Genomic DNA, 25,769 nt, shown 5'->3' on the forward strand with positions numbered 1-25,769 from the left:
AAGTATGCAATATTCAACAATGGTTAATTGGAGTACATCTTATCATTAAGATTTTAGACCCTATCATTGCTTTGTTGTGATTTGTAGTCACAAAACAATCCATCCCATAAGAGGATGTTGGACACCTAATTAATTTGAGCCATTTGTTTTATAGCCTTTCTGTGCAGGTTATTTCTGCCATGACTTCTGCATTTCATAAATATTTTCTCAGCTAAATTCTAGCTGCAACCTCTATGATTTCTCTAGCCCTATTTCTAGCATTCCTAAAATTAGTTGTAACTCCTTGTATTAGTTTTTCTACCATATTTTATCTCTGGGCTCTCTGCCATATGGTATTGTTAACCATTGTTTGTGCCCTCTGCGCTCCCTGGGCACATAATTGTTTGACTGCATTTTCTCTTCGCTTGGTATCTTTGCTCCTAACAGCTGGTGCCGTCTATGGAAATCGGAGGTAGAGATTCTTCATACAAAGAAGAGGTGTAGAGCAGCAATTCGACTGAGATTTTTCCAGTACTCACTGTATGGAGCAAACCCAATTGCTCTATCAAACATCAGTTGATAAGAGGATTCCTTAATGGGCATATCTGTAAAGGTTGAGCTGTTAAGAATTTCCTAGTAAATTCACGATGTAATTTTATTTGCGGTGAATAGGTAAAATAAACATATATCTCCAACATTCACTTCAATGATTACAGAGGAGAATTAGAATCTAGAAGTTCATATGACTTCACTCTTTGTGTTTATTACATACAGTTTCAGTGTGTTGTATTGAATGCATATGTATAGGAGTTGGTTATGTGTTGAATGTTGTGTAATCTCTTGAATTGATACATATCTGTCATACCACTGGTTATCCGCTCTCCCCATTGTACCGTGTGTTACCACTGGAGCATATCACTAGTTTCTCCTCTCGTATACCATCGATCCACTACATTCAACGTTGTGTTAAACAATGCAATCACCAGTCATATGTGATCTTCCTCCACTCTCAACTACTACAATAATCATAACACTCCGCATACCACTCTAACATATATTACATTGACTCTTGGCCTGTTACATTGAATGATCCCATATGCTCAGGTTATAATACCTTCCCTCTCTGCTTATAATACATTATTCCTTGGTTAACGACACTCATACCACCATATGTGTATTGCTCCCTGCCTTAATATAATGCTAGCCATAAATATATGATGAGTTCGATTAGCTACACCTCTTCCAACTCCCATTGCTCTCCATTCAACCTCATCCAGAAGCCTGGTGATCAGGTGCTTTGGAACTCCATTTTTCATACAAGATAAAAGTGCAAAATCAGCATTCTCTAGGCTGTTTTGGAAGGATTTCTTCTTAGTGGGAGAACATGAGATCAATTCCCTAGGACTTCATCAACCCTCCATGTGAATAGTTGGCCACAGTCTATATCGAGAAATCAACACAAGCGACTTCTTCATCAGGCTCAACATCGTGGACATTGTGTTTGTGCAGACATAGGGTCGCTTCTCTTATGGGCTGATGGTCAGTCCTTGGATTAGTGAGGATCAAAAAACGAGGTTCGTTAAGCGAAGTCTGCATCTAATTTGTAAACGTTCCAGGAGTGTGCCTGCCAGCTATTACATGTCCTTCATCTGCGATGTGATTGGGAAAAACACAAACCTGTCCTTCGGATTCACGCCCTCCATTAAATCTTCACCAAGATGCTCATCTTCTTCGTGGATTCTCATAACCTGGATGTGAACAACACGGGCTTTCTTGACAGAAATCTACCCCTGTCTACCTGGATGTGAACAACGCGGGCTTTCTTGACAGAAATCTACCCGTCTACCTGGATGTGAACAGTGCGGGCTTTCTTGATAGAAGGTATCAGAGGAGTACCGATGAGTATTTGTTCTTACTCTATCCAAGAACTCCTCATCCAACCCCTTGTAGCAGCTAATGTCATCGAGTTCAATATCAACAGAATGGATTTTCCTATTTGCAACATCTTGCAGCAGAAGTTCCAACTCGAGGGGACTTTTCTCATAAAATTCTCTCTTAGAGTTTTGTAGAAGGTAACTTGACTCTAGAGCTTGGAATCGTTGGATATAAATCTTAGAGCATGGACTTTGCATTTGAATTAGAACTCATTTAATTAATAGCTAGAGTGGAGCTGCACTATCACTTATAGTTCCAGAGATAGATGCTGGAGAAGAAAAAGAAAAGGACTGTATTATAAATACAACACTGATTGAAGAGATAATAAAATACATCTACAATGTAGCTACGTAAGGTTGGCCTAGTCGTGGTATATGTTAGTCAGTTCATCTCTATGAGTAACACCTCTAATTCTTGCAAGTAATTTGTGTTTGAAGAGCATTGAAGTTCAGTCCCTCTACATTGTATGCATGAGTCATATATGTACACTGGTCAAAGGAATATAAAAGTTTGAAATGGTTGGATGCCATAGTTTTTCCTCCTTATATGCATATCCAGCCAATTCATTGTAGAAGTTTGTGTAGCAACATTAAAAAAAAAGAAAAAAAATGTAACTTTCTAGCTATCTACATTTGTGGTCATTTTTTGAGGTCTTGAGTTGGTTGAATAATGGTGAAAATTCATGGCTTATTAGAGTTATTGAAAACTCTAATTAGTTCTACTACTGACAACACAGTTAAAATTAGCAAAGCCTATGTTTTAGAAATTCAGGCCTGTCTACAAAATGCACAAGAGAAGACAGAATTTTTGCAGCTCGAAACTCAACTATAGCAAGAAGAATTAAAACAGAGTCATCATCATTCTGAACCTGTTTCTGTTCAGAACAATGAAACAAACTCCCATAAACAACAAGACAATATTGTTAAACTTCATTCAGATCCAGTGCCCAATAAAGTAGCAGTTGTACATGCAGATGCAAAAAATAAGTCTGCACTTCCCAAGCCCATCATCAGACCTTGGGAATAGCTTGTCCATAACAAGAACAAACCTAGTCTTAGATATCACAAGGACTTGTCCTTTCATATTCCAAACTACTCAAAGCCCATTCAGTTTCAGAGTGTTGGATTCATTCGTGACAGTTCACCTGCTCTTCATGACAGTGCATCTCCATCTGTTCCATATTCTGCCCCTCTTCCACAACAACAACAACAAATTGTGAAATTCCAACACTATGACCGAGCTGGCCATTTGAAAGATCATTGTTTTGATCTTCATCCATGTAAGCACTGTCATAAAGCCACCCATTCTTCACATAGATGCTTCAGAAACAAACGTCCTGCAAGAACAAAGATTCATCTTGGATGGATTGCTTCTTGGCAATAGGCATCAACAGCCAAGAAGATATTCTAATCACATGTTATAACTTGTTCCAGAGTATTCAACAATCTTGCAGTTGAGTTTTCTCCATCATCTCACCTTATATCTGACAAGGGGGGAAATGATGATCATCTACAAGCTTCAAAGCCACATCAAGCGAGACTGAGCCACAACCCGTCACACCAGATTCAGAGTTGTAGCCAGAGACAAAGATGCCCTTGAGCATGCCTTCAGTTGGTAATCTGGGACACTTCCTCTAGCAAAAGACTTCAGCTTCTTGCCAACTTCAGAAGAATTCCAGGAACAAAATTGAGGACACTTCCTCTAGCAGAAGACTTCATCTTCTTGCCAATTTTGGAAGAGTTCCAGGAGTTGCATTAAGCATTCCAGAGTTGTTGGTCATACTTAAACCATCATAGGTTGAGACTTCCATTTTCAGGTTGTTCTCCCTTTTATGTGGGGTGAGACCTCCCTTTCATGGTTGAAGGTTTTCCTTTTCAAAACAATAGGATCACTTCCTCTAGCAGAAGACTTCAGCTTCTTGCCAGTTTTGGAAGAGTTCTGGGAACTGCATTAAGTGTTCCAGTGTTGGTGGTCATCCTTAAACCACTGCCCTTTATACCAACATTTCAGAGAGCACATTCAACCTAGTGCTGCCATGAATTTTTGCACATTTTGTATTACAATGCTCTTCTTGGACTCATACATAACCCTTCAGATTAAGGGGGGGAATGTTGGACACCTAATCCTCAATGGGTTATTATGGAAGCCGAATAGACAAAAGGAGTCCAAGAGACCTTGGGATGTGGAACCCAACGATCACAATATGTACCATAAATGTATATCACTTGTTAAATAAAAATGAATTCTCATGTTTTATCCTTCAGATTCTCTTGCTGCCCATGTGTGTTTAACAGAGGATTATGAGGGTTGGGATTCCATGATTAAGATTGTGAAGACCATTATTTTACAGAATTAGTGCCCTAAGTATTCAATATAGCTAGAAGGAATGGTTGAAAGGAAAGACCAAGTTTTGGAATGTGTTTCCTAGTGATATGGATTTAGATAACAATGTTCCACTAACATTGGCCAATTTGGAATATAAATGAACCAACACTATAGACAACCACTTTTGATGGTGGTGATCCTCAAGGCTCATCCTCTACACCACGCTAGTAAATGCAACGATTAGATTGAAAATAGGAGAGGAGGATGGAGGCGAGATCAATGACAATGATGTTGATTTGGATGATGATGACATGGGAATCCACTGATAATAATGAGTTGTTTGATTCTTCCATTTAGATTTTTTATTGCATTGAGACGCCCTCTACAGCCCCGTATAGGGCACATGTGTATATGTAATGTAATAAATGTAATGTAAGTAAACATTTGTAATGTCACCTCAATTATAATCAATATTATTCTAATAATTAATATGGATGTGTGAGTGTTAGATGTTAGATGTGTTAGACATTAGATGTGTAGCCGTTAGATGTGATATGTGAGATGTTAAATACTTTTTAAATTCAATTTTTTATATTGTAATTTTGTTTTTTATTATTAAAATTAGGAACAACTTTTTAAATAAAAGAAAATATAATATACATATCCCATTTAAATAATGATTCCATAACCATCTATAAATTTAATTAATAAGCAAATAAAAACTTAATATTTACAATATGACAAGATTTTTAATCATGGAAATTTACAATGGATATTATTAACTTCTAAGTTTTTTTACAATACCATCAGCCAATACCCAAAAGAGAAAGATAGAGAGAGAAAGATAGAGAGAGTGAGGGAGAGATGGAGAGGAGGGAAGAAAAATCATAATACCATGGTTGATTAATACCATGGGCCATCTATGCTTTTGATTATTATGTAGAAAGATAGAGAGAGTGAGGGAGAGATGGAGAGGAGGGAAGAAAAATCATAATACCATGGTCGATTAATACCATGGGCCATCTATGCTTTTGATTATTATGTTATGGATCTAGGCTTTTAATTATTTTGTTTCAGTGACATGGGCCAATACCTTCGCTTATCAATACCACATGCACAAAAACCATAACTTATTTCAAAATCAAAATATATTACAAATACTTTATTTTAATTTAATTTTATAATATTTTAATTAAATGTAAGAGCAAAAAGGTTATAATTACTTTTGAGGGATAGCTAAACCCTCCATATCCTCACGACTATTAACAATATTTCCACAAAGATTAAATCAAGGTTTTAATTAATTAAAAATAATAATACTTTTATATATACATAGGTGAAATTTATTTAATATTGTATTTTCTTTGGCATGATTGATCTAAAATATAGGTTTAATATTTTACAACCAATTATGTTTTTTTTTAATTAAATACTTTCTTAAACACAAGATAACGGGATCATATTTAAGAAAGAGAGGAGATGGAGGGGGAATGTAATGGGGGGGCAAAGACAAAGGTGGGAGAGACAGTGAAAAAGAGGAAGGAAGACAAAGAGGAGGGGGAGAGAGGAGGAGAGAGGGAGGGAGAGATGGATTTGGAAGGGGAAAGAGAGGGAGGGAAGAACAAAGATGTTGAGAGATAAAGAGATGGATAGAGAGAGGGAGTGACAAGGGAGAGATGAAGATGGAATGAGGGAGAGAGGAGCCGGGGGAAGAGAGAGAAAAGGAGAGGATAAAGATACAGAAAGAATGGGAAGAGAGAGACAGGAAGACATAGATATGGAGGGGGGAGTGGGAGAGGGAGAAGGAGAGAGGGAGGGAGATAGTGACATAATTGGAGGGTGGAGAGAGAGAGTGTGTGTGATGGGGAGAGACACAAAGGGAGGTGGGAGAGAAAGGGAGAGAGGGGGCGAGAAAGATGGAGTTGGAAAGGGAAGAAGGACATCGAGAGAGAAATGTGGAGAAGGAGAGGGAGTGACAAGGGAGAGATGGAGAGACAATGAGGGAGATATGAAAGAAAGAGGGAAGAGAGAGAGAGAGAGAGAAAAGGCAAAGAGGCAGAAGGAGACAAAGATGGAGGGAGCGACAGATAGATATATATGGAGAGAGAGTTTGTATGTTTTGGGGGTAAAAAGGAAAGACAAGGGGAAATTGATGGAGGGCCGGGGGCGCGGGGGGGGGGGGGGGGGGGCGTAGAGAGCAGAAGAGAGAGGAAAAGAGAGGGAGGGAGGAAGAGAGATAAATGGAGGATAGAGATATAGACGGAGGAAGATAGATGGATAGAGAGAGAGAGAGAGAGAGAGAAGAGAAAGAGAGGGAGAGGAAGAGGGAGAGATAGATATATAGATGGATATGGAGAGAGAGAGAGAGAGAGAGGAGAAGAGAGATGGAAGGAGGTATAAATATATATGGTAGGTGGAAATAGGGAAGAAGAGAAAGATAGAGAAAGGGAGGGAGAGGTAGAGACAGAGAGAGAGAGACGAGGGAGAGACGGTGGATGATAGACACATAATGGAAGGTGGAAGTTAAATCTAGAAAGCCATGAATATTTTGGTTTTTTCACTAAAATAGATGTATTGATTTCAATGTAGTTTTCCTATTTGATAACTTGCACTATATGCATTTATTTCAGTGCAGATGTCATTTTATAATCTTATTTAATACCTTACACTGAATGCGTTGATTTCAATGTAAATGTTGATTTCTACTCCTATTTGATTGCTTGGACTAGATGCATTGATTTCAGTGTAAATTTTAATTTCTAATCCTATTTGATTGTTTCATTATATGCATTGATTTTAGGGTAGATGTTGTTTTCTGATTTTATGCAACTAAATGTATGGTGTACATTAATTTCAAAGTAATTAGATTAAGTGTGTATTTGTTTCAGTGTAAGCACGTCTTTGCCACCTCCATCTATATATCTATCTTCCATTGTCTCTCCTTTATCTCTCTATCTTCCCCCCTAAACATACACACTCTCTCTCCATATCTACATATCTCTCTCTCCCTCCCTCATTCTATTTCCCCTCCCTCTCTCTCTAACATTTTTCTCTCCATATTTATATCTCTTCCTCCCTCTCTCCCCCCTCCATCTATATCTCTATCTCCCCTTGTTTCTCCTTCTCACCCTCAAAACACACACAAGACTTGAATTTTTATCATAAATAAAATGTTCGCTTACCCGAAATGTTTGCTTCTTGAAACTTCAAAATATTTATAATTCGCTACATTCTGATTATTACCATTGTCCATCATTCAACATTATTAATGACTTTGCATTGAAAATTATTTGGTGTTTAACACTCCGTAAGTCACAATGATTTACTTTGGAGAAAACTACTATTAATATCGGAAAGCAACATAGACAAAGCATGATGTTTACTACAGTAGCTAGATTTAAATATTTGAATGGTCTGTGATTTCAACCACACTTTTTATATGATCCATATGAAAAAATGACAACTAATAGGTGTGACAATAAGAGCAATAGAATCGAATAGCTTCTAATTGATTGCAATGAGATTGTTTGTAATTGACTATATTCTTATTATTCACATTTTCTATCAATTAACATTGTTACATTGTCAGTGTGCACTCAAATCTTTTATTTCATCATTCAATCTCTCTCATCTCAACAAAATGAGGTAACTAGACAAATTTAAAATTGAATTGAGACATATTTAGCACATTTAAAATGATCAAAATAATTAGATGTTCAACAAATTTCGTATGATGAATGAAACCAACCTAGATCCATCTTAACCCTCGATCTATCAAGCACCGAGGGATTGAGAAGTATGCACCTTGAGAGATTTGATATCTCGCGCTTGATAGATACAAGGTTAACATAGATCTATACTAGTTTTAGAATCAACCCTAGTTTTAGAATCAACCCTATTTTATATTTGCCATTAACTTTGCCACCTATAATAACAATGAAGTAACCTAGTAAATTTTTTATCAAAACTAATATAGTGCTAAATAAATCGTCATGTAAATGCTTTAATTTCCAAATAAAAGTAATAAAAAACTAAAAGTACACAATTTCACATCATGAACACTAATCGTATTACAGAGTAACAAAACCCATTGTAATCATCAGTCATCGCTTACTAGTGAATATTTATATTCTTTGATAATATCCTCTCGAAATTTAAATATATATATATATATATATGTATAAATATATAAAACTTAGATAGATTCATGAATTTGGAATTTGGATGAAAAGTACAAATAATCTTAGATAGATTCATGAATTTGGAATTTGGATGAAAACCACTTAAAGGATGTCGTTTCAATATTTGAAAATATGGCTGTAATATTTATTACATAGCTTATGAGCATCACGGTACTTGACCGTAAACACCATAGGGCTTGAAACGGTTAACATATGATGAAGGAGAAACGATATAAACAACCAGCGATTGAACAAAATGTCAAAATGTAGGAGACATACAAAAATTACATCAGTTTCCTGAGCAATGAACTCTAAGCAAAATTACATCAGTTTCCTGAGCAATGAACTCTAAGCAAAATTACATCAGTTTCCTGAGCAAAATGTAGGAGACACACAAAAATTGTCTAGTAAGAATCAATGTATGACTTCGCAGATAACACAAGTTTATGCTACTGCACTGCGTTCTCCAGCATTTCTGAAGGTGATGGGCTTCTTGAGTTCTGCCTCTTCAGGCTCTCTTGTATTTTGTCTTTAATTGCTGTTTCCTGGAAGCAATTTTCACAAGTCCATGTTAAGTCTGCAAATGCTGTAGGAATATATAGTTGAAATCACAGTCAAAATACCGCTGGATATTAAGAATGGCTAGTAATTTATTATTTTACACGGAGAATACTCCAAAAAACAATGGTATGGCTAGTAATTTATATTTTACACGGACAATACTCCCCAAAAAAAAATGAAATGGCTAGTAATTTATAATTTTACAGGGAGAGAACTCCAAAAAAAATGGAAATGCTTCAGATGGAATGATAACAATAATTCTAATGCCCTAGGTCCATGACCGATATCTCATAATCAGGAAACCGTGGTCTAACTTAAGCGTACGCGAAGTAAAAATCGTGGTCTAACTCAAGTGTATGGCAAGTAAAAATCGTGGTGTAACTTAAGTTTATGGCAAGTAAAAATTTCACCATGATATGACACCCCTCTTCAAACTTTTCTAAAAAGCCAGCCACCCAACGATCAGCATTCTCAACCCATTCACTGTGATGCATGCCAGCTGTCTTGGCAACCGTATGTAACTGCAACAACAGGCAATGTAAATATATAAATCTCAAAAGAAATAGTCCAAATACTTTTAACTAAATACAAATGAATCTAAAAAACAAATGGCATAGCTCACCTTTTTCCCCTTTTGCCCTTCTTGTTCCTTCACTTTTTGACGTAGTTTTGTTATTCCCATGTTGACCCTCAATTGCTTTTCCTAAAAACAATAGACATCCACAACTCAACTGTTATCTTTGTCTAGAATTGGAGATTTTCTGAATTAACTTTCAATGCTTAGACCATTTCTAATTTTCTAACAATTCAAGTAGCTGTGTTGTAATGGGACGACGTGCTTCCTTGCAATGTTACTTGAGATAGAACTTATGACATTTTGTCTGTAAACAAGTTTCCTTAAGCAAAAGATAGAGATTTTGTGCCAGGACGAACTTCAGCCCAGTTGAACAAGGAACCATACCTGACAAGCATTGAAACAGCATACACACGAGTTTCCTCTTACCTTCACATAGCTAACTCCAAGGTCTTTCCTTGTGTATCCACGATCAAGGTTGCGCATAACATAAGCGGACCGATGGCGTCTCAACATCGGATGTCGTGCTTTAACTCTGATGAGAAATACGGATCCTAATTTTCCAAAGGTTCACAAGGGAATTGATGCACAACTGTATCAAAAGTTAATGTATAGTTATAATGATTTGCCTGACCATAACTTAAAGTGTTGTTTTCTCTACTGTGCTGCTTTTCCGGAGGATGAAGAAATTAATGCGGAGAGACTGGTGGAAATTTGGATCGCGGAAGGCTTGCTCACCGGCAAAGAGACAACTTATCTTATGGATGTTGGCCACGGTTACTTGGATCTGCTGGCAAACAGGTGCTTGATCCAGTATGTTGTGCCTGGTGAGTATGTTCTATCCGTTGATTTCTATAAACATGTGAAGACGATAAAAATCCATGATGTCCTCCGGGACATGGCAATTTATATAGGCGAAAGCGAGGAGCACTGGTTGTTTACAACGGATCAACATCTCACAAATTTTCCCGGTGAAAAGGAGATTAGCAACTGCAACAGAATCTCACTTGACCACAATGATATTCAGGAGCTTGCTGTTCTCAAATGTCCAAATCTGGTGAGCTTGCTGTTGCCCTCAAATAATAGTTTGAGGCATGTTCCACAACCATTTCTCTCCAGCGTCATCTCTCTCAGGGTTCTGGATCTGTCCAGGACTGGTATAACAAAGTTGCCCATATCAGTGGGGGAACTCAGACTGCTTGAGTTCCTTGATTTGAGTCAGTGCCAGGAATTGATAAAGTTGCCTGAGAGCGTTGGTAATCTTTCAGCGCTTCAATTTTTCAATCTTTACGGCTGTGATAAGTTGAAGGTTTTGCCCAGTACAATAAGAGGGCTTAAAAAGTTAAAGCATCTCAATTTGGATTGGTGTAGCATGGAGGTCAATTCAGATGATATCGGTCAACTCATTTCATTGAACCGATTAGTCGTTGGGAATGATACTGCCGTGAGGGCAGGTGATCTCATAAATCTCACTAAGATGCGGGTGTTGAAGGCGTCTGTAACGGCAGATGGTGGAGATGTTGTTACAATTGATACTTGGACGGAGATGAAAGACTTGACATTATGGTTCAAGTCGGATGGTGTTAACATAGAAAAAATAGAAAGGGTGGAAATACTTGACTTATATGGATATGGTGGGGTAACTTTACCCCATTCCCAGTTCCAAAATTTGAAGGTATTAGACTTGGGGAGTTGTCATGGACTAAGGGAGCTTCCTCTTCGGAGTTTCCCAATGTTGACGGTGTTGTATCTTGATATGTTACCAAAGTTAGAGAGTCTCTCAGGACCATCAAACGTGTGGAATGAAGGATCCATGTCCAAACTCCAAGAGTTGACAATATGGGTTTGCCCATTGTTGAAGAAATTGCCATTGGGAATGAGGCTACCCAATTTAAAGGTATTAGACATAGATGAGTGTGATAGCATAAAAGAGCTGGACATTGGAAATGGTGATTTCCCAATGTTAGAGCGATTGGAACTAGCAGAGTTAAAGGAGTTAGAGAGCATCACAGGATCAAGTGGTGTGTGGAATGAAGAAGCTACGTCAAAGCTGGAAAGGGTGGAGATACGGCGTTGCCCACACTATGATGCTCTCTAACTCCTTTAACTCTGCTAGTTCCAATAGCTCTAACATTGGGAAATCACCATTTCCAATGTCCAGCTCTTTTATGCTATCACACTCATCTATGTGTAATACCTTTAAATTGGGTAGCCTCATTCCCAATGGCAATTTCTTCAACAATGGGCAAAGCCATATTGTCAACTTTTGGAGTTTGGACATGGATCCTTCATTCCACACGTTTGATGGTCCTGAGATACTCTCTAACTTTGGTAACGTATCAAGATACAACGGAAGCTCCCTTAGTCCATGACAACTCCCCAAGTCTAATACCTTCAAATTTTGGAACTGGGAATGGGGTAAAGTTACCCCACCATATCCATATAAGTCAAGTATTTCCACCCTTTCTATTTTTTCTATGTTAACACCATCCGACTTGAACCATAATGTCAAATCTTTCATCTCCGTCCAAGTATCAATTGTAACATCTCCACCATCTGCCGTTACAGACGCCTTCAACACCCGCATCTTAGTGAGATTTATGAGATCACCTGCCCTCATGACAGTATCATTCCCAACGACTAATCGGTTCAATGAAATGAGTTGACCGATATCATCTGAATTGATCTCCATGCTACACCAGTCCAAATTTAGATGCTTTAATTTTTTAAGCCCTCTTATTGTACTGGGCAAACCCTTCAACTTATCACAACTGTAAAGATTGAAAAATTGAAGCGCTGAAAGATTACCAACGCTCTCAGGCAACTTTATCAATCCCTGGCATTGACTCAAATCAAGGAACTCAAGCAGTCTGAGTTCCCCCACTGATATGGGCAACTCTGTTATACCAGTCCTGGACAGATCCAGAACCCTGAGAGAGATGACGCTGGAGAGAAATGGTTGTGGAACATGCCTCAAACTGTTATTTGATGGCAACAGCAAGCTCACCAGATTTGGACATTTGAGAACAGCAAGCTCATGAATATCATTGTGGTCAAGTGAGATTCTGTTGCAGTTGCTAATCTCCTTTTCACCGGGAAAATTTGTGAGATGTTGATTCGTGGCAAACAACCAGTGCTCCTCGCTTTCGCCTATATGAATTGCCATGTCCCGGAGGACATCATGGATTTTTATCGTCTTCACATGTTTATAGAAATCAACGGATAGAACATACTCACCGGGCACAACATACTGGATCAAGCACCTGTTTGCCAGCAGATCCAAGTAATCGTGGCCAACATCCATAAGATAAGTTGTCTCTTTGCCGGTGAGCAAGCCTTTCGCGATCCAAATTTCCACCAGTCTCTCCGCATTAATTTCTTCATCCTCCGGAAAAGCAGCACAGTAGAGAAAACAACACTTTAAGTTATGGTCAGGCAAATCATTATAACTATACATTAACTTTTGATACAGTTGTGCATCAATTCCCTTGTGAACCTTTGGAAAATTAGGATCCGTATTTCTCATCAGAGTTAAAGCACGACATCCGATGTTGAGATGCCATCGGTCCGCTTTGTTTCCTTAAATTTTCCAGCTGACTTGACCTGGAATAATATATTCTTTTAAGCTTCTCTTGTGCAATAGATATACTTCAATCATAATACTCAATACATAACCACAATTTACAAATGCCCTAATACTCACAAATGCATAGACATCGTTGCCAGCTCCACTGGTATCGGCATACCTGCAAAAGCATAAAAATGTTAGCGTTTAACATCATGTCAACGATCTATGCATTGTTTATCTTGTGAGAAAAATCATTCACTACATAATATAGTTATTGCCAATCTCTAGACCAAAGGGTTAGCTCATATTACTTGGCTTTTAACTAGTTCCATGCAGCTAGGTGCCCAGTTTGAATCCCCTTGGTTGAGACATACTAATCTATGCCAACAGGTTTGCTGGGGATAGTATCTAGAGACGTGGGGACGCAAACCTTGGGTTTGACAAAGGTTTTTCTTGGAAAACACTAAAAATATATTGCTAAGCTCTGCTAATAGTTATTGCAACAGGTTTGCTAGGGATAGTATCTAGAGATGTGGGGACGCAACCTTGGGTTTGACAAAGGTTTTTCTTGGAAAAAAACTAAAAATGTATTGCTAAGCTCTGCTAATAGTTATTGCAAGAAAAGTGATTCTTCTAACTTTGGCATTCTTTTCCTATTTACAAACAGGTTCATAAGAAATTTCAAAACTGAACAAGCCAGCCACGAATGTTGAATTCCCCCATATTAACAAGCAAACAATTGGTGCCAAGTGAAAATACTAGCCGATTTCAAAGGAGGAGCCCCCTGCCAAGGCAGCTTAGCCAAAATGGAATTAATTGTGTTCAGTGGGTTCTCCCTTGAGGATCGTTTCACCTACATAAGTGAGCCACTTGTGGTCCTAACTCTTCAGCCCAGTGATAATTTTTCATTTTAACCTCAAAAGATAGCCATTCCAGAAGAACAAAAATTTAAAAAACATAGCCTGTTAGCAAATATTAGCCAGTAGGATTCCCGGTATTATATTTTATGGTTTCCATAGTCTTACTAAAACCGAATTTTTTAAGACAAATTACAGTTTTTGTAATTTCACCTACCTTAGCCTAGATTTTCTGTTCTTTCTCCTCTTTTCTATAAGCAAAATAATTAACACATTACTAGTGGAGTTCATGTAGTGGTGACTTACGGAAGGGCATCATGGGCTACATAGTCAATCTTATGCTTGTCTAAGAATTCTTGATTGATCACCCATGGAGCATCTGGGATAACTTCGTCAACCCACCTGCATAAAGTGCCATAAACACAAATCAATAGGGTGTCATCTAAAAAGGATGCCTTCATGCAATCATGAGATAATACTTTGCAACGTTGAACTAAACATAAAGATGAACTGCAAAAGATAATCATGCTAACTTTTGTTTTATTGCATGAAAAAAGTGGTTATAATTCTTAGTGATGGATAGCTGACCGATGACATAGATTCTAAATAGAAAAAAAGCATGAAAATGTTGTTTCACAAGAAAAAGAAACCAAAATCAATCCACACCTGCAATGGCGAAGGGATTCATAGCGCTCAGCCGCAGTCATTACAGTTTTTCCCTTATATCTGCGAGTGACTTCATCATTGCAGCAACCCACAAGGAGGTATGTGTTTGGAAACCTGCCAGATGTGAGAACAAATTCATCAATAAGTACTGAGAAAACCTCACTTGTTGTTTCAGAAATATGTAGGATTCTCATAGTATGCTCAAAAACCACAATGCCTAAAGGTGACAAATATTAATGTTCATTGATCTGAGGTAGATCCACCCACTGCACCAGTGGGCCTATGTCGGTGTGATATAAAACTTGATTACTCCAGTAAAACTAGAGTTCTCAAAGCAAGCTCACTCACAAAAGTGACAAATGCCCAAGTTAGTTGGGCCCAGGTAGATCCAGGAGGATATGAGCAAATTGTATTCACTAAATTTCAAAGTAAATGACGAAATCTAAGTGAATTGTTTGTAGTTTATTGAAAGAGATTTAACAGTTTCAGTACAAAAGTGAATGTGTTTGACTGACTCAAATAATTGCCATGATATTCATAAATGTGTCCGATCTATTGTTAATTTTTGGGATCTACTTTTGATATGCAGATAAAAGCAGAGTTTTATTGTATTCAGAAGTACAAGAGCAGTGAAACAGCCACACATAATTTTGGACAGATGGGATTTGCTATAGCAGATCTGGAAGGGGGAGTATATATGTGGAACCAAATATCAGCATAGGGATATGCCACTGCAGTCTGTGATAATATCTACTTAGATTCACTGCAGCACCACAGTCTAGACTCTATAGATAACAATCACAGGCCAAAGCAATACAAAAGGCATCATACTGAAATCCCCATTTATATAAGTAGCAGCAGAGGGAAGGATGATCTAATATCAACTTGATTACTTACACCTCGAAACCAACTTCCAAGAAGCTTTTCGTGCATTAATTTCCAGACTTGGAAAGCTTTTGGTGCAGTTAATGCCATGTAAATTCCCTTTATCACAGAATTGTATGTGGGTTTCGGTGCCTTCAATGGCTTATAAACCAACAGAAAGAGGCTTACTGTTTACAATAGAGAATTCAAGGTTTCAATCCTATGGATTTTGTCACATCACCGCCTCGCCTCGCATAGTATTAGAAATCTGAGCACAGGGCAACAGATTCTACCAAGGGCTTAAACCGAATGAGCAATATCCAGCAGTTCCCAAATTTCTGAATGAAGCATAGTTTAACAGTACTTTAACTTAATGGTCACACCATAAATATATTGCCCGAGCTTAAGACATAATTAAAACCATAACAAAAACATTGGCGCAAGATTCTCAAACAAATACTCACAGTTTCTTGGCCTGTTCCAGTGATCGCGCATGCCCAAAGTGAAACAAATCATAAATTCCATCCGCATAGACCCTGACGGGCTTCTCAGTCCTCTCGCCCTTCACGGAATCTGGAGATGGGTGTGGTTCGAATCTCACTGGCGGCTTGTAGACAATCTCTGCACAGCTCTGCTGCCGGGGTTCTTGATCCACCTGCGATGAATCATTTCTGTTGGCGGGTCTCTTTCGATTCTTGCGAACCATCGTTTTATCCTTCTCAATTGTGTAAAATGGCACTGCGATTGCCAACGAAATCGAAGCAAAAAATCCCTGAGCACAGGAAACGATTATGGGCGAGTAAGCATATATCGGGGAGTACACTTGGAGCGAGAGGAGAATGAACCCTTGGCTACGATTGTGCGCAAACATTCGGCCACGCGCCTTGCCGGCTAGATATGGCATGCGTGCCTAGTCCGTGTGGTTTACTGAAGTCGGCCGGGGTCCCCGCGGTTTTGCACAATGATATTCTTAACCCTCAAAGGTCGGTTCGATTCTGCAAGTGGGTTCATAAGATATTTTATCGTATTGAAAGGGATGGTAGTAAGATGGGTCTTAACTATTACATTTGATAATTGTGATGTTGATAATTGTTATGTCTTTTATTATGGAAATAGGAGAATAAAGGGTGTAAGGTTGCATGGTTTGAATATAATTAGAAATAATGTTTTGATTTATTATGATCAAGTTAAAAAAGATATTTGATTCATCATGATCAAGTTAAAATTATTTTATGAATAGGATTTTGTTTTTGGGCATGCTTTTGTAAGTTTTTTTGTTAGATATTTATTGTTGGTAGTTGGTATTAGCACGAGAATTATAATGATAATTAGTTAAATTTAAATTTGAACTTAAGTTATGTTGAATAATTTTGGTTAGTTATTAATTTATTGAAATTTTGTCAAAAAGATAATTTTGGTTAGTTATCAATTTATTGAAATTTGTCGAAAAGATAATGAGAATATGCGGAGTAGTTGTGTCTTATTTATTCTTTTTTACTGTTAATAATAGTTATTGGATTATTAATTAAAAAAAATATTTAAATATTTATGGTTTAATAATAGTTATTGGATTATTAATTAAAAATATAAATATTTACTAGCCATAAATAAATATAAGAAATTGCGAGCTCTACAACAAAAAACCTAATGGCAGCAAGGTGGTGAAACACTTGGCGTGGCGCGAAGGAAGGTCCAGAAGGCCGACAACAACCCGGACCAGCAGAAATCAGTAGCGAACCGGGCAACAACGGTATGACAGAAGATGTCAGGAGGGGAGAGATCCCCTCCTATCGAGATACGATGGCAGGAGAGGCACAGAGCAGCCAGGAGACAGAGGAACGGAAGAGCGCAGGACCAGTGCTAAGAACTGCCTGGCAAATAGGTCGCAGAGGAAAGTGCCTGCCATGTGCAGTGGAGAGACCCAGATTCGTGATTCCAGCGAATAAACTGGAAAAGTATAGAAGCTATATGAGGGATCATGCCCTCATCTGCAAGTTCGTAGGAGTCTGGCCGTCGGAAAGAGATCTATCGAAGTGGATCAAACAAAAATGGCAGCCCCAAGGCCACATCGAGCTCAAGATAGGAGCGAAAGGCTTCTTCACGGTAATCTTCTTTAACCTACAAGATAAGGAAAAGGTCTTTGAAAATGGCCCATATTATTATTACAATGCTGGTTTGTTCATGTGTTTCTGGGAAGAATGTTACAACCCTGATAAAGAAACCTTTCTAGCTGCGCCTGTCTCGGTTCACTTATTCGGGCTCCCCATAGACTTCTGGGACCTGGAAGTCTTGGAGGGGATAGGAAACTCAATAGGTAGTTTCGTGAAAATAGCAGAAACCACGAAGAAAGGACGATACACCTCGTACGCAAGGATCTGTGTTTATATGAACCTAGAAAACCCTATCCCAGACACCATAAAACTTGAATATCATGAGGATGTTTGGCAGCAAAACATAGACTACGAACACATCTCGTTTAGGTGCCGTAGGTGACATGTCCATAACCATCTGGAAAAGGAATGCCCGATAACACGGGAGGAAGAAGAAAGTAGAAGTTCCCTGAAAAAAAAGGAGAGCCAACATATCAGGAGGAATACCAAGAGGTGAAAAACAAAAAGAGAGTAAACAAAGAAACCCCCCCGAAAGGAGGGCAGGAAAAACAACCAGCCCTAGAAAACCCAACCAGCTTTACAGTTCTGCAGGTAGATGATGAAGAGGAAGATCAACCCATGGAAAATCAAGAGGATAAGGGGTCGGACAGTAGTGAGAGTAGCGAAAGAAACCACTCAAAAAGAATAGCCCCAAGCGAGCCAACAAAGAAAGGTAAAGAACAAAAAGAACAAGCCGAACAGATGGATAGAGACCAAGAGAATAGCAGAGAAGACCTAAGCCAAGAGGAAGTAGTCTTGAGAAAACTACTGAACAAATGGAAGAACCTGGACGAGAGGTTTATCCCGAAAGAACAAAAGAGGCTGTACGCGGAAATCTTCCAGCAATACAAAGCAAAACTTGAAAAAGGCAAAGCTTCCCCAGAAGAACTCCAAGAGACCCAACAGGAAAGCAGACCTGATCAGCAAGGCCAAGGTAAAGGGGGGAAAAAAAAGAGGAAGAAAAAACCTTAAGGACTCCATCCAACTCATGGGAGAAATGTTAGTCAACATAGGGAGAGTAGTCCCGCTATCAGCGGTTTTCCAAAACCTATCCCAAGTTAACGAATGATCTTGACATCTTGGAATATTAGAGGCTTAAACAACAAAGGAAAACAAAGACATCTGGCATCAAGACTGAAGAAGGACAAACCTCAAATTATGCTTATATAAGAAACTAAAATCTCAAGCCAAAAGATGGAGGAAATTCTCAATAAAATAAAACCGAGATATGAACATGTAACTATATATGCCAAAGGGAGTGCAGGAGGCATAGCAATTATTTGGAATCCAGCAGAAGTCCTAATCGACTGGTGGATAGGTATGCCAAGAATCCTGACAGGGTGATTCAGGCTAATAGGGCAAAGCGAATGGGTGGCAATCTCGGCTGTCTACGGGCCCCATACCCATGCTGATAGAGGCCTGTTCCTCAACCAGTTGGCAAAGATCAGAAATATGCACCAGGAGCAGAGATGGATCCTGGCTGGCAACTTTAACTTAATCACTTCTAGAGAAAAGAAAAAAGGTGGCATAAATAGAGAAGACTCGGAGATGGAAAGATTCAGAGACGTTCAAACAGAATTAAGAATGGTTGATATCCCAACCATAAACGGGAAATTCACCTGGAATAATAGAAGAGGCGGGGCCAAACAAATTGCTTCAAGACTAGACAGATTCTTAGTCTCAGAACACATAATTGGGCTAGACATCTTCTACGAAGCCTCCATCCTACCCTCAATAGGGTTCAACCACTGGCCAATAAAGCTTGAAATAGCCCTCAACAATCTGAATAAAAAGAGGCCCTTCCGGTTCGAGTCCTTCTGGCTTAGAGCCCTTGATTTCATAGACAAAGTAAGGAGCTGGTGGCAGGATAGAAAGAGTGGAAAGGAAGGCTGCAGCAAAATGCACTCTTTTAAGCTCAGACTCAAAGAAATCAAGAGCAAAATCAAGAAGTGGAACAGGGAAGAATTCGGCAATATCCAACAGCATCAACAAATCATCTCGGAAGGCCGAAATGAAGAGTTGTCTGAAGAGGAAGGCAGAGTAATCACTCAACTAGAAGAAAGACGAAAGCAGGAGGAAATTTTGTGGAAGCAGAAATCTTGGGTCCAATGGCTTAAAGAGGGGGAAAAAAATCCAAATTCTTCCATAAAGCAATGCTGAGTCACCGCTAGCACAACAGAATCTTCTCCTTGAAAGATAGTCAAGGAAACAGAGTAACATAGCAGACAGAAATAGAACAACTCTCGGTGAATCACTTCAAAGGCATTATCACTGAGCCAAATGTCAACAAATCCGAGGACATAGACAAGGTTTGCCATCATATCCCTCAGAAGGTCTCTAGAGACCAAAACCTAGCTCTGCTCAGGGTAATCACCAAGGAAGAACTTGAAGAGGTAGTTAACAAAATGTCGAAAAATAAGGCCCCAGGTCCTGATGGCTTCACCATTGAGTTCTACTAGGCGGTCTGGAGTTTTATGGGGAATGACCTGCTAGACATAGTGGAGGAATCCAGGTGTTCAAAGCACATGCACCAGGGCCTGAATGCCACATTCCTGGCTCTAATCTCGAAGAATGGCTGCTTGGACGAATCGCAGGGCTTTAGACCCATCTCCCTTTGCAATGTTGTTTATAAAATTTTAGCAATAGTCATGGTTAACAGGCTAAAGTCGATCTTGCCAGATCTCATTGCCCTGAGCAAACAAGCTTTGTCAAAGGGCGCCAGATCACAGATGGCATCATCGTGGCCCAAGAAGTGATTAATTCCTTAAAAAACTCCCACACCCCAGGTATGCTTATTAAACTTGATTTGACTAAGGTGTTTGATCGCCTTAGCCGGGGATATCCGGAAGGCATTCTAAAAGCCTATGGCTTTGACCAAAGATGGATAAACTAGATCTTATACATGGTTGGCACTCTTGTGATGTCAATACTGTTAAATGGCACCCCCTCTGAAGCCTTCACTCCCTCCCGCGGGCTCAGGCAGGGAGACCCCCTGTTTCCTTTTCTCTTCATACTAGCTGCGGAAGGCCTGGGTAGGTTGGTTAAGGCTCAAGTCTCCAAGGATCAGCTCAAGGGTCTTCGAATCTGTGGGAATGACACACCGGTTTCGCACCAGCAATTCATAGACGATGTGATGCTGTATGGTCAAGCCAGGCTGAGAGAGGCCCAAGGCGTCATCAAAACTCTATCTAATTTTAGCAAAGCTTCTGGGATGGAGATTAATAAGGACAAATCGGAAATGTTTTTCTTCAACACCTCGCAGGTTGCCCAAAGGTTCTTAGTGCGCACTCTGGGCTTCAACATCAGAACCTTCCCGTCAAAATACCTGGGCATTATGTTGCATGAGCATCAATATAGGACGGCCAACTGGGAACTTCTAACAAAACAAATCTAAAAAAAGATGGAAAACTGGACCTTTCGCTCGTTGAATGCCCCAAGCCGGCTAATCCTTCTGAAAGCTGTTGTACAGGCTATGCCAATTTACCAGATTTCGTGCTAGGCCATCCCAAAGACAGCAAGCCAAAAGCTGGTCGCCATGTTCAAAAAATTCATATGGTAGGGCACCGGCAAATCTAGAAAGTGGGCCTTAATTTCTTGGGAGTGGCTAAGTCGACTCCCCAAAGATGGCGGTTTAGGGCTCCGAGACCCCTTCGTCCTCAACCAGGTCATGGGTGTAAAGCTCTGGTGGAGGTGGACTCAGGGAGGCCCTGACCTATGGAAGGTGATATGGAAAAGAAAATATGATGTGAGAGGGGAACCTGAAGGAAGACTGAGAAGTGACATGGAGATTAGATGTTCCACGATTTGGAACCTGGCGAGGGGCAACAAAGACCTGATAAGAAATCATAGCTTTTTGGAAATACGAGTCGGGGACAAGGCTAGGTTCTGGGAGGAATCATGGCAGCAACACGAAAGACTCGTCCAAAAGGACAACCTTCACGACATCCACGCTTTCACGTCCCAGGTTGAGGCAACAACCGTCGGCAACTTCTGGAAACCAGACAAAGAAGGATATTGGTGCAATTGGAAACAGAAAGAGGATTGGGAAGGGGCCCCAGAAACTGACAGATGGAGCGAGTATTACACAGAGATGGCATCTCGTAAGGTAGCAAGGAAAACAGGATCTGACATTCTTAGATGGGGTAAACGAATTCAAGGCAATTTCTCAATAGCAGAAGCCTACTACCAAAAAGTCAATCAAAATCAACAGCCGGAAATCAAACAATGGAAAAATCTTTGGAAAATCAAACACTGGCCGAAAGTTTCATTCTTTGTTTGGACTTTACTACACGGCAGAGCGCTTACCTGGGACCAGATGCAGAGGAAAGGGCGTCAAGGTCCATCCCGCTGCGTACTCTGCAACTCCCAAGAAGAGACAATGGAACATTTGATGAACCGTTGCCCAGTCAGCAACTCCCTGTGGGAAAGTCACTTCAGATTATTTGAGCGCTGCCACAGAAACTACAGGAACATTGTAAACACCATAACAAACTGGCCGAAAAAACCTTACCAAAAGCTGGTCGTCAATCGTGCATAGATTCTTTCTGTCGGCCTCCTGCTCTAGAACATCTGGAAAGCACAAAATAGGGCAATCTTCAAAGTAGAATCTAGAACCCCAGCAGCCATATGGGAACAAACCACCAGGAACATACGTGAAACAATCCTAATGGAAAGCTGGAAAGAAGAAGACTGGTAGGCGTCGCAAATGGAGGAGGCAATCCTAAAAAAACTTGAGGTAAACCAGAGTATGCTAAATGGGTGTGTCAAAGGATCAGAGCGGGCCAGGGAAGAGGCGGAAAGCAACCAGTATTGCCACCCCCGTAGGGATTCATTAAGCTTAATTTCGATGGCGCCACAAAACATAACCTAGGAGAGGCTGGCATTGGGGGAGTTTTCAGAGACGCTGGGGGCAAAACTCTACGAACCTTCGTGATGGACTTCGGGGAAGCCTCAAATAACGAAGCTGAACTGCATGCCTTGAAACGTGGCCTAGAAATTTCTCTACGGGCTAATTTCAAGTGACTCCAAATTGAGGGGGACTCGAAGTTGGTGGTCGACATGGTCAGGAAGCTATAGCAGCAACAACCAGTGGACAAAATCAGCAAGACCTGGAGAACGGCATGGCTTGTGGGAGAAATCGGGAAGCTCCTACCTAAAATCGACTACCTAATTCCTTCTCACATTAGACACTCCAGAAACAAACCGGCGGACTGGCTCGCGAACTGGGGTAGTCGGAATAGAGGCAAAGAGATCGACAGTGAAGGTCTATCTCAACTGCTCCCGGAGGAGTGAGCCAGCCTTCAACAATTGCTAGACGTCGACAAAGGTGGTAAAGACAGGCCCAAGGTGAACGGCCAAGATCAGACGGCATGTAGCAACTGTGGGGAAAGATCACAGCGGATGGGAACAGACAGCACATCCGTGGGAAAGGACGACAGTCATCGGAATGATAGACTCAGATAGATGACGGGGCAAGGTAGGACAGGTCACGGAAACAGAGGAGAAGCAAGCCATGATACACCACCAAGGAAGGATCTGGAGTCAGCTTGGGAAGTCGAGATAAATGAAAGAGGTAGGAGCCAGGTGGCTCAAAGAGTACAGAGCAGTTACGACAGGAGCATATTGGAGTAATGACGAATAAAGCGGGGGAGTCAAGTCACGCCCCATCCCGAGGTAGGGATCCAGGGCTGTCAGTCAGAAAATTAAATGGCCAAGTGGAGGCCCGATTGGCAGGACAACGGGTTGATAACAAACATATGTCTGAGGGGATAGAAGGAATGCTCATTCAGCTAAGTAAGAACCACGAAAAAAATGGAAAGATGACAGTGCGACCCTGCGACCTGGCTCCTTCTCAGGCTCCAGTAAGAAAAGGTGGTATGTATTCTATCATCCCTGTCCTCCAGGCGTTATGTTAGCTAGCAACTACGTTATCCTTGTTTGACCAGAAATGTTCTACCCCAGTGAGCAGGCTATCAATAGTAGAACTGATAGTGGCCTTCCCGGCACTCGATCGAATCTCCTCTTCCTCTCTCGAGCAGGGGAGGCTTTACATGGCGCTAGTTCTGGTTATTATTCAGAGAGAAGGGAGGCGAGGGGGGCTTTGTTGAGTCTCACCGTGCCCCATGATTGGTACCACAGCCTCGGCCTCTTTTGTTCGAGGGTGTTGAGCACCAGCCATGCTGAAGCCGGGCTGGCTAGCGAGCGAACTAAGACAGTGTCTCACCCCAATAGCTCTGACTTATGGTTTTTTGTTGTGATAGGTAGGCAAGCTCATACAATTTCAAAGCCCCAGGCCCGTGGCAAGATGGCTCCGAAGAAGGCTAATCCTGCAAAGAATCGGGACAAGGGCACCAGTAGCCATCCAAGCAAAAGGGGCAGGAAGCCAGAGTTTGAAAAGACCATGCACACGATAAACGCGTACATGGCTGGGTTCCCTCTGGAGATCCGCTCCCAAATAAATGGGTGGGAGCATGAGCTACATGATATTAGCGATAACAAAGAAATCCCCCGTGAAGATTGGGAGGATCTGATCCTGGACCCAGGAACTACAAGAGGCAGAAACTCCCTGTTCAATAAAATGCTTCAGCAGTACTGGATAATGAAGCATGTGGTTGGCCGGACTATGGAGGTGAATCAGGTCATCCGCGAAGAGGAGGACGAGGAACGCAAGCAGGCAGAGGAGCAACTCAAAAGCCAGCTGGCGAAAGAAGCGGATAATATCAAGACCACTCTCCTGAACGAGATTGCGGCCGTCCAAGTCCAGGCAGCAAGAAACCATCTACTACTGAAGAACATGGAACAAACGTTGCTAGACCTAAAATGGGCCATGGAGCAGAAGCAGCTGAAGCCTGGCACCAGCGCCTCAACGCCTGCCCCGATCAACTCGTCGGACGAGGACTAGTTGAGCTGAGTCTTTTCTTTTTGTTTTAAATGCTGATAAATCAGAACTGTGTCTGGTTGTGTCCTGTAGTTAGCTTAGTTAGTAATAGGAAAAAACATGGTTATGACAGGAAAAAGGAGCAAAACATTTTCAAATTTTGGTCAGGCTTCAAAGCCGAAAGGTGGTGGTTTGGTTTCCTGCGGGCGGACCCGCCACCTGAACTTTAGCATGCTGCAATTTTGTTTTGTCATCTGGAATGAAGAATGCCTAACCTTACAAAAAAAAATATAAATATTTAAATTTTTGGTTATTGGCTATTAATTACAAAAATAGAAATATTTATACAATTATTAAAAAAACATATTTAATCAACTAATAAATAATAATCTCTATAAATATTCACCATCCACTATTAATACAGATATGCGAATTATATATTAATCAAAATTATTTTAATATTCAATTTTTGAATATATGAATTAAAATTGAAAAGAAATTGATATATATTTATTTGTATTTAGAAAATAAAAAATAAAAAAAACTTAAATATAATTTTTTAAATCATATTTAATTTAATATTATTGATAAAGTAATATTTGAAAATTTATAATATGTTTGTAATATTAATCACTCTTGTGAGCATCACTCGATGCAATGAGTACTAAGTGGACCGACTACCTCTCATCGAAATGGTTACAGATGAATGACTTACTTAACGCAATTGAATCCCAAAAAGATGATATCTAATTTGAAATTTATTATTAATAGTATTATTACTTAATATAGATAGATTTAACACCTTAAAATACCTTAATTACATATGCTTTTTTAATTTAATATTATTGATCAAGTAATATATGTTAAAATTGCAATCTATTATTAATAATATTATTTTTAATATAAACAAATTTAATACTTTAGAAACTATTTGTTTAAACTATCAATTCATAATTTATTTAAATCATCCCCAATGTGGGATGACCATTGTAGCCATCTTTGAAGCTTGATCACCATTTATCGTATCTACCTTTCAGTGACTGTTAGATATTCATCATGTAAATGAGGGTAAGTACTCTTGGTTTATTTTTTTGAGAAGGTGGTCATCACCTCAATCAGGGACATCACAAGGACATCACCTTGTGATGAACACTTTAGTTGTTGTTATTAATCATAGTTCAATTATGGGTAGTTCAATGGCTATCCTCCTTGGGAATTTCAATCCTTAGTTC

General features: G+C 39.8%; 3 protein-coding genes across 3 annotated transcripts; 2 read left to right on the forward strand and 1 right to left on the reverse strand.

Annotated features, from left to right (window-relative positions):
- Positions 1-8,840: 8,840 nt before the first annotated feature.
- On the reverse strand, positions 8,841-16,461 carry LOC149237308 (choline-phosphate cytidylyltransferase 2-like). The gene is made up of 9 exons (XM_089372624.1): positions 15,975-16,461; positions 14,647-14,760; positions 14,287-14,382; positions 13,259-13,301; positions 13,094-13,158; positions 9,985-10,090; positions 9,604-9,684; positions 9,392-9,502; positions 8,841-8,965 (listed from the first exon to the last, which is right to left on the reverse strand). Exons 1-9 carry the CDS (start codon positions 16,412-16,414, stop codon positions 8,870-8,872), a joined length of 1,152 nt encoding a protein of 383 aa, XP_089228750.1. The 5' UTR covers positions 16,415-16,461; the 3' UTR covers positions 8,841-8,869.
- Positions 16,462-19,208: 2,747 nt separating this feature from the next.
- LOC149237309 (uncharacterized) lies at positions 19,209-19,820 on the forward strand. Its single transcript, XM_089369228.1, has one exon. The coding sequence runs from the start codon at positions 19,209-19,211 to the stop codon at positions 19,818-19,820; it is 612 nt and encodes a 203-aa protein (XP_089225354.1).
- Positions 19,821-21,327: 1,507 nt separating this feature from the next.
- On the forward strand, positions 21,328-22,197 carry LOC149237310 (uncharacterized). The gene has a single exon (XM_089369229.1). The coding sequence runs from the start codon at positions 21,328-21,330 to the stop codon at positions 22,195-22,197; it is 870 nt and encodes a 289-aa protein (XP_089225355.1).
- The last annotated feature ends 3,572 nt before the right edge of the window (positions 22,198-25,769 follow it).

Source organism: Pinus tabuliformis, chromosome 8 (genome assembly GCF_031772625.1).
Source record: "Pinus tabuliformis cultivar Carrire ecotype Pingquan chromosome 8, CPIR1, whole genome shotgun sequence".
NCBI classification, from domain to species: Eukaryota; Viridiplantae; Streptophyta; class Pinopsida; order Pinales; family Pinaceae; genus Pinus; species Pinus tabuliformis.

Bases quoted from the DNA above. Each gene is read 5' to 3' on its own strand.
- LOC149237308 (XM_089372624.1), bottom strand. From the start codon at position 16,414: ATGCCATATCTAGCCGGCAAGGCGCGTGGCCGAATGTTTGCGCACAAT. The intron at 14,383-14,646 runs GTGTGGATTGAT...CACTTTATGCAG, and splicing joins GAATCCCTTCGCCATTGCAG to GTGGGTTGACGAAGTTATCC. The intron at 9,503-9,603 runs GTGAGCTATGCC...CTGTTGTTGCAG, and splicing joins AAGGGCAAAAGGGGAAAAAG to TTACATACGGTTGCCAAGAC.
- LOC149237309 (XM_089369228.1), top strand. From the start codon at position 19,209: ATGGAAAGATTCAGAGACGTTCAAACAGAATTAAGAATGGTTGATATC.
- LOC149237310 (XM_089369229.1), top strand. From the start codon at position 21,328: ATGGGTGTAAAGCTCTGGTGGAGGTGGACTCAGGGAGGCCCTGACCTA.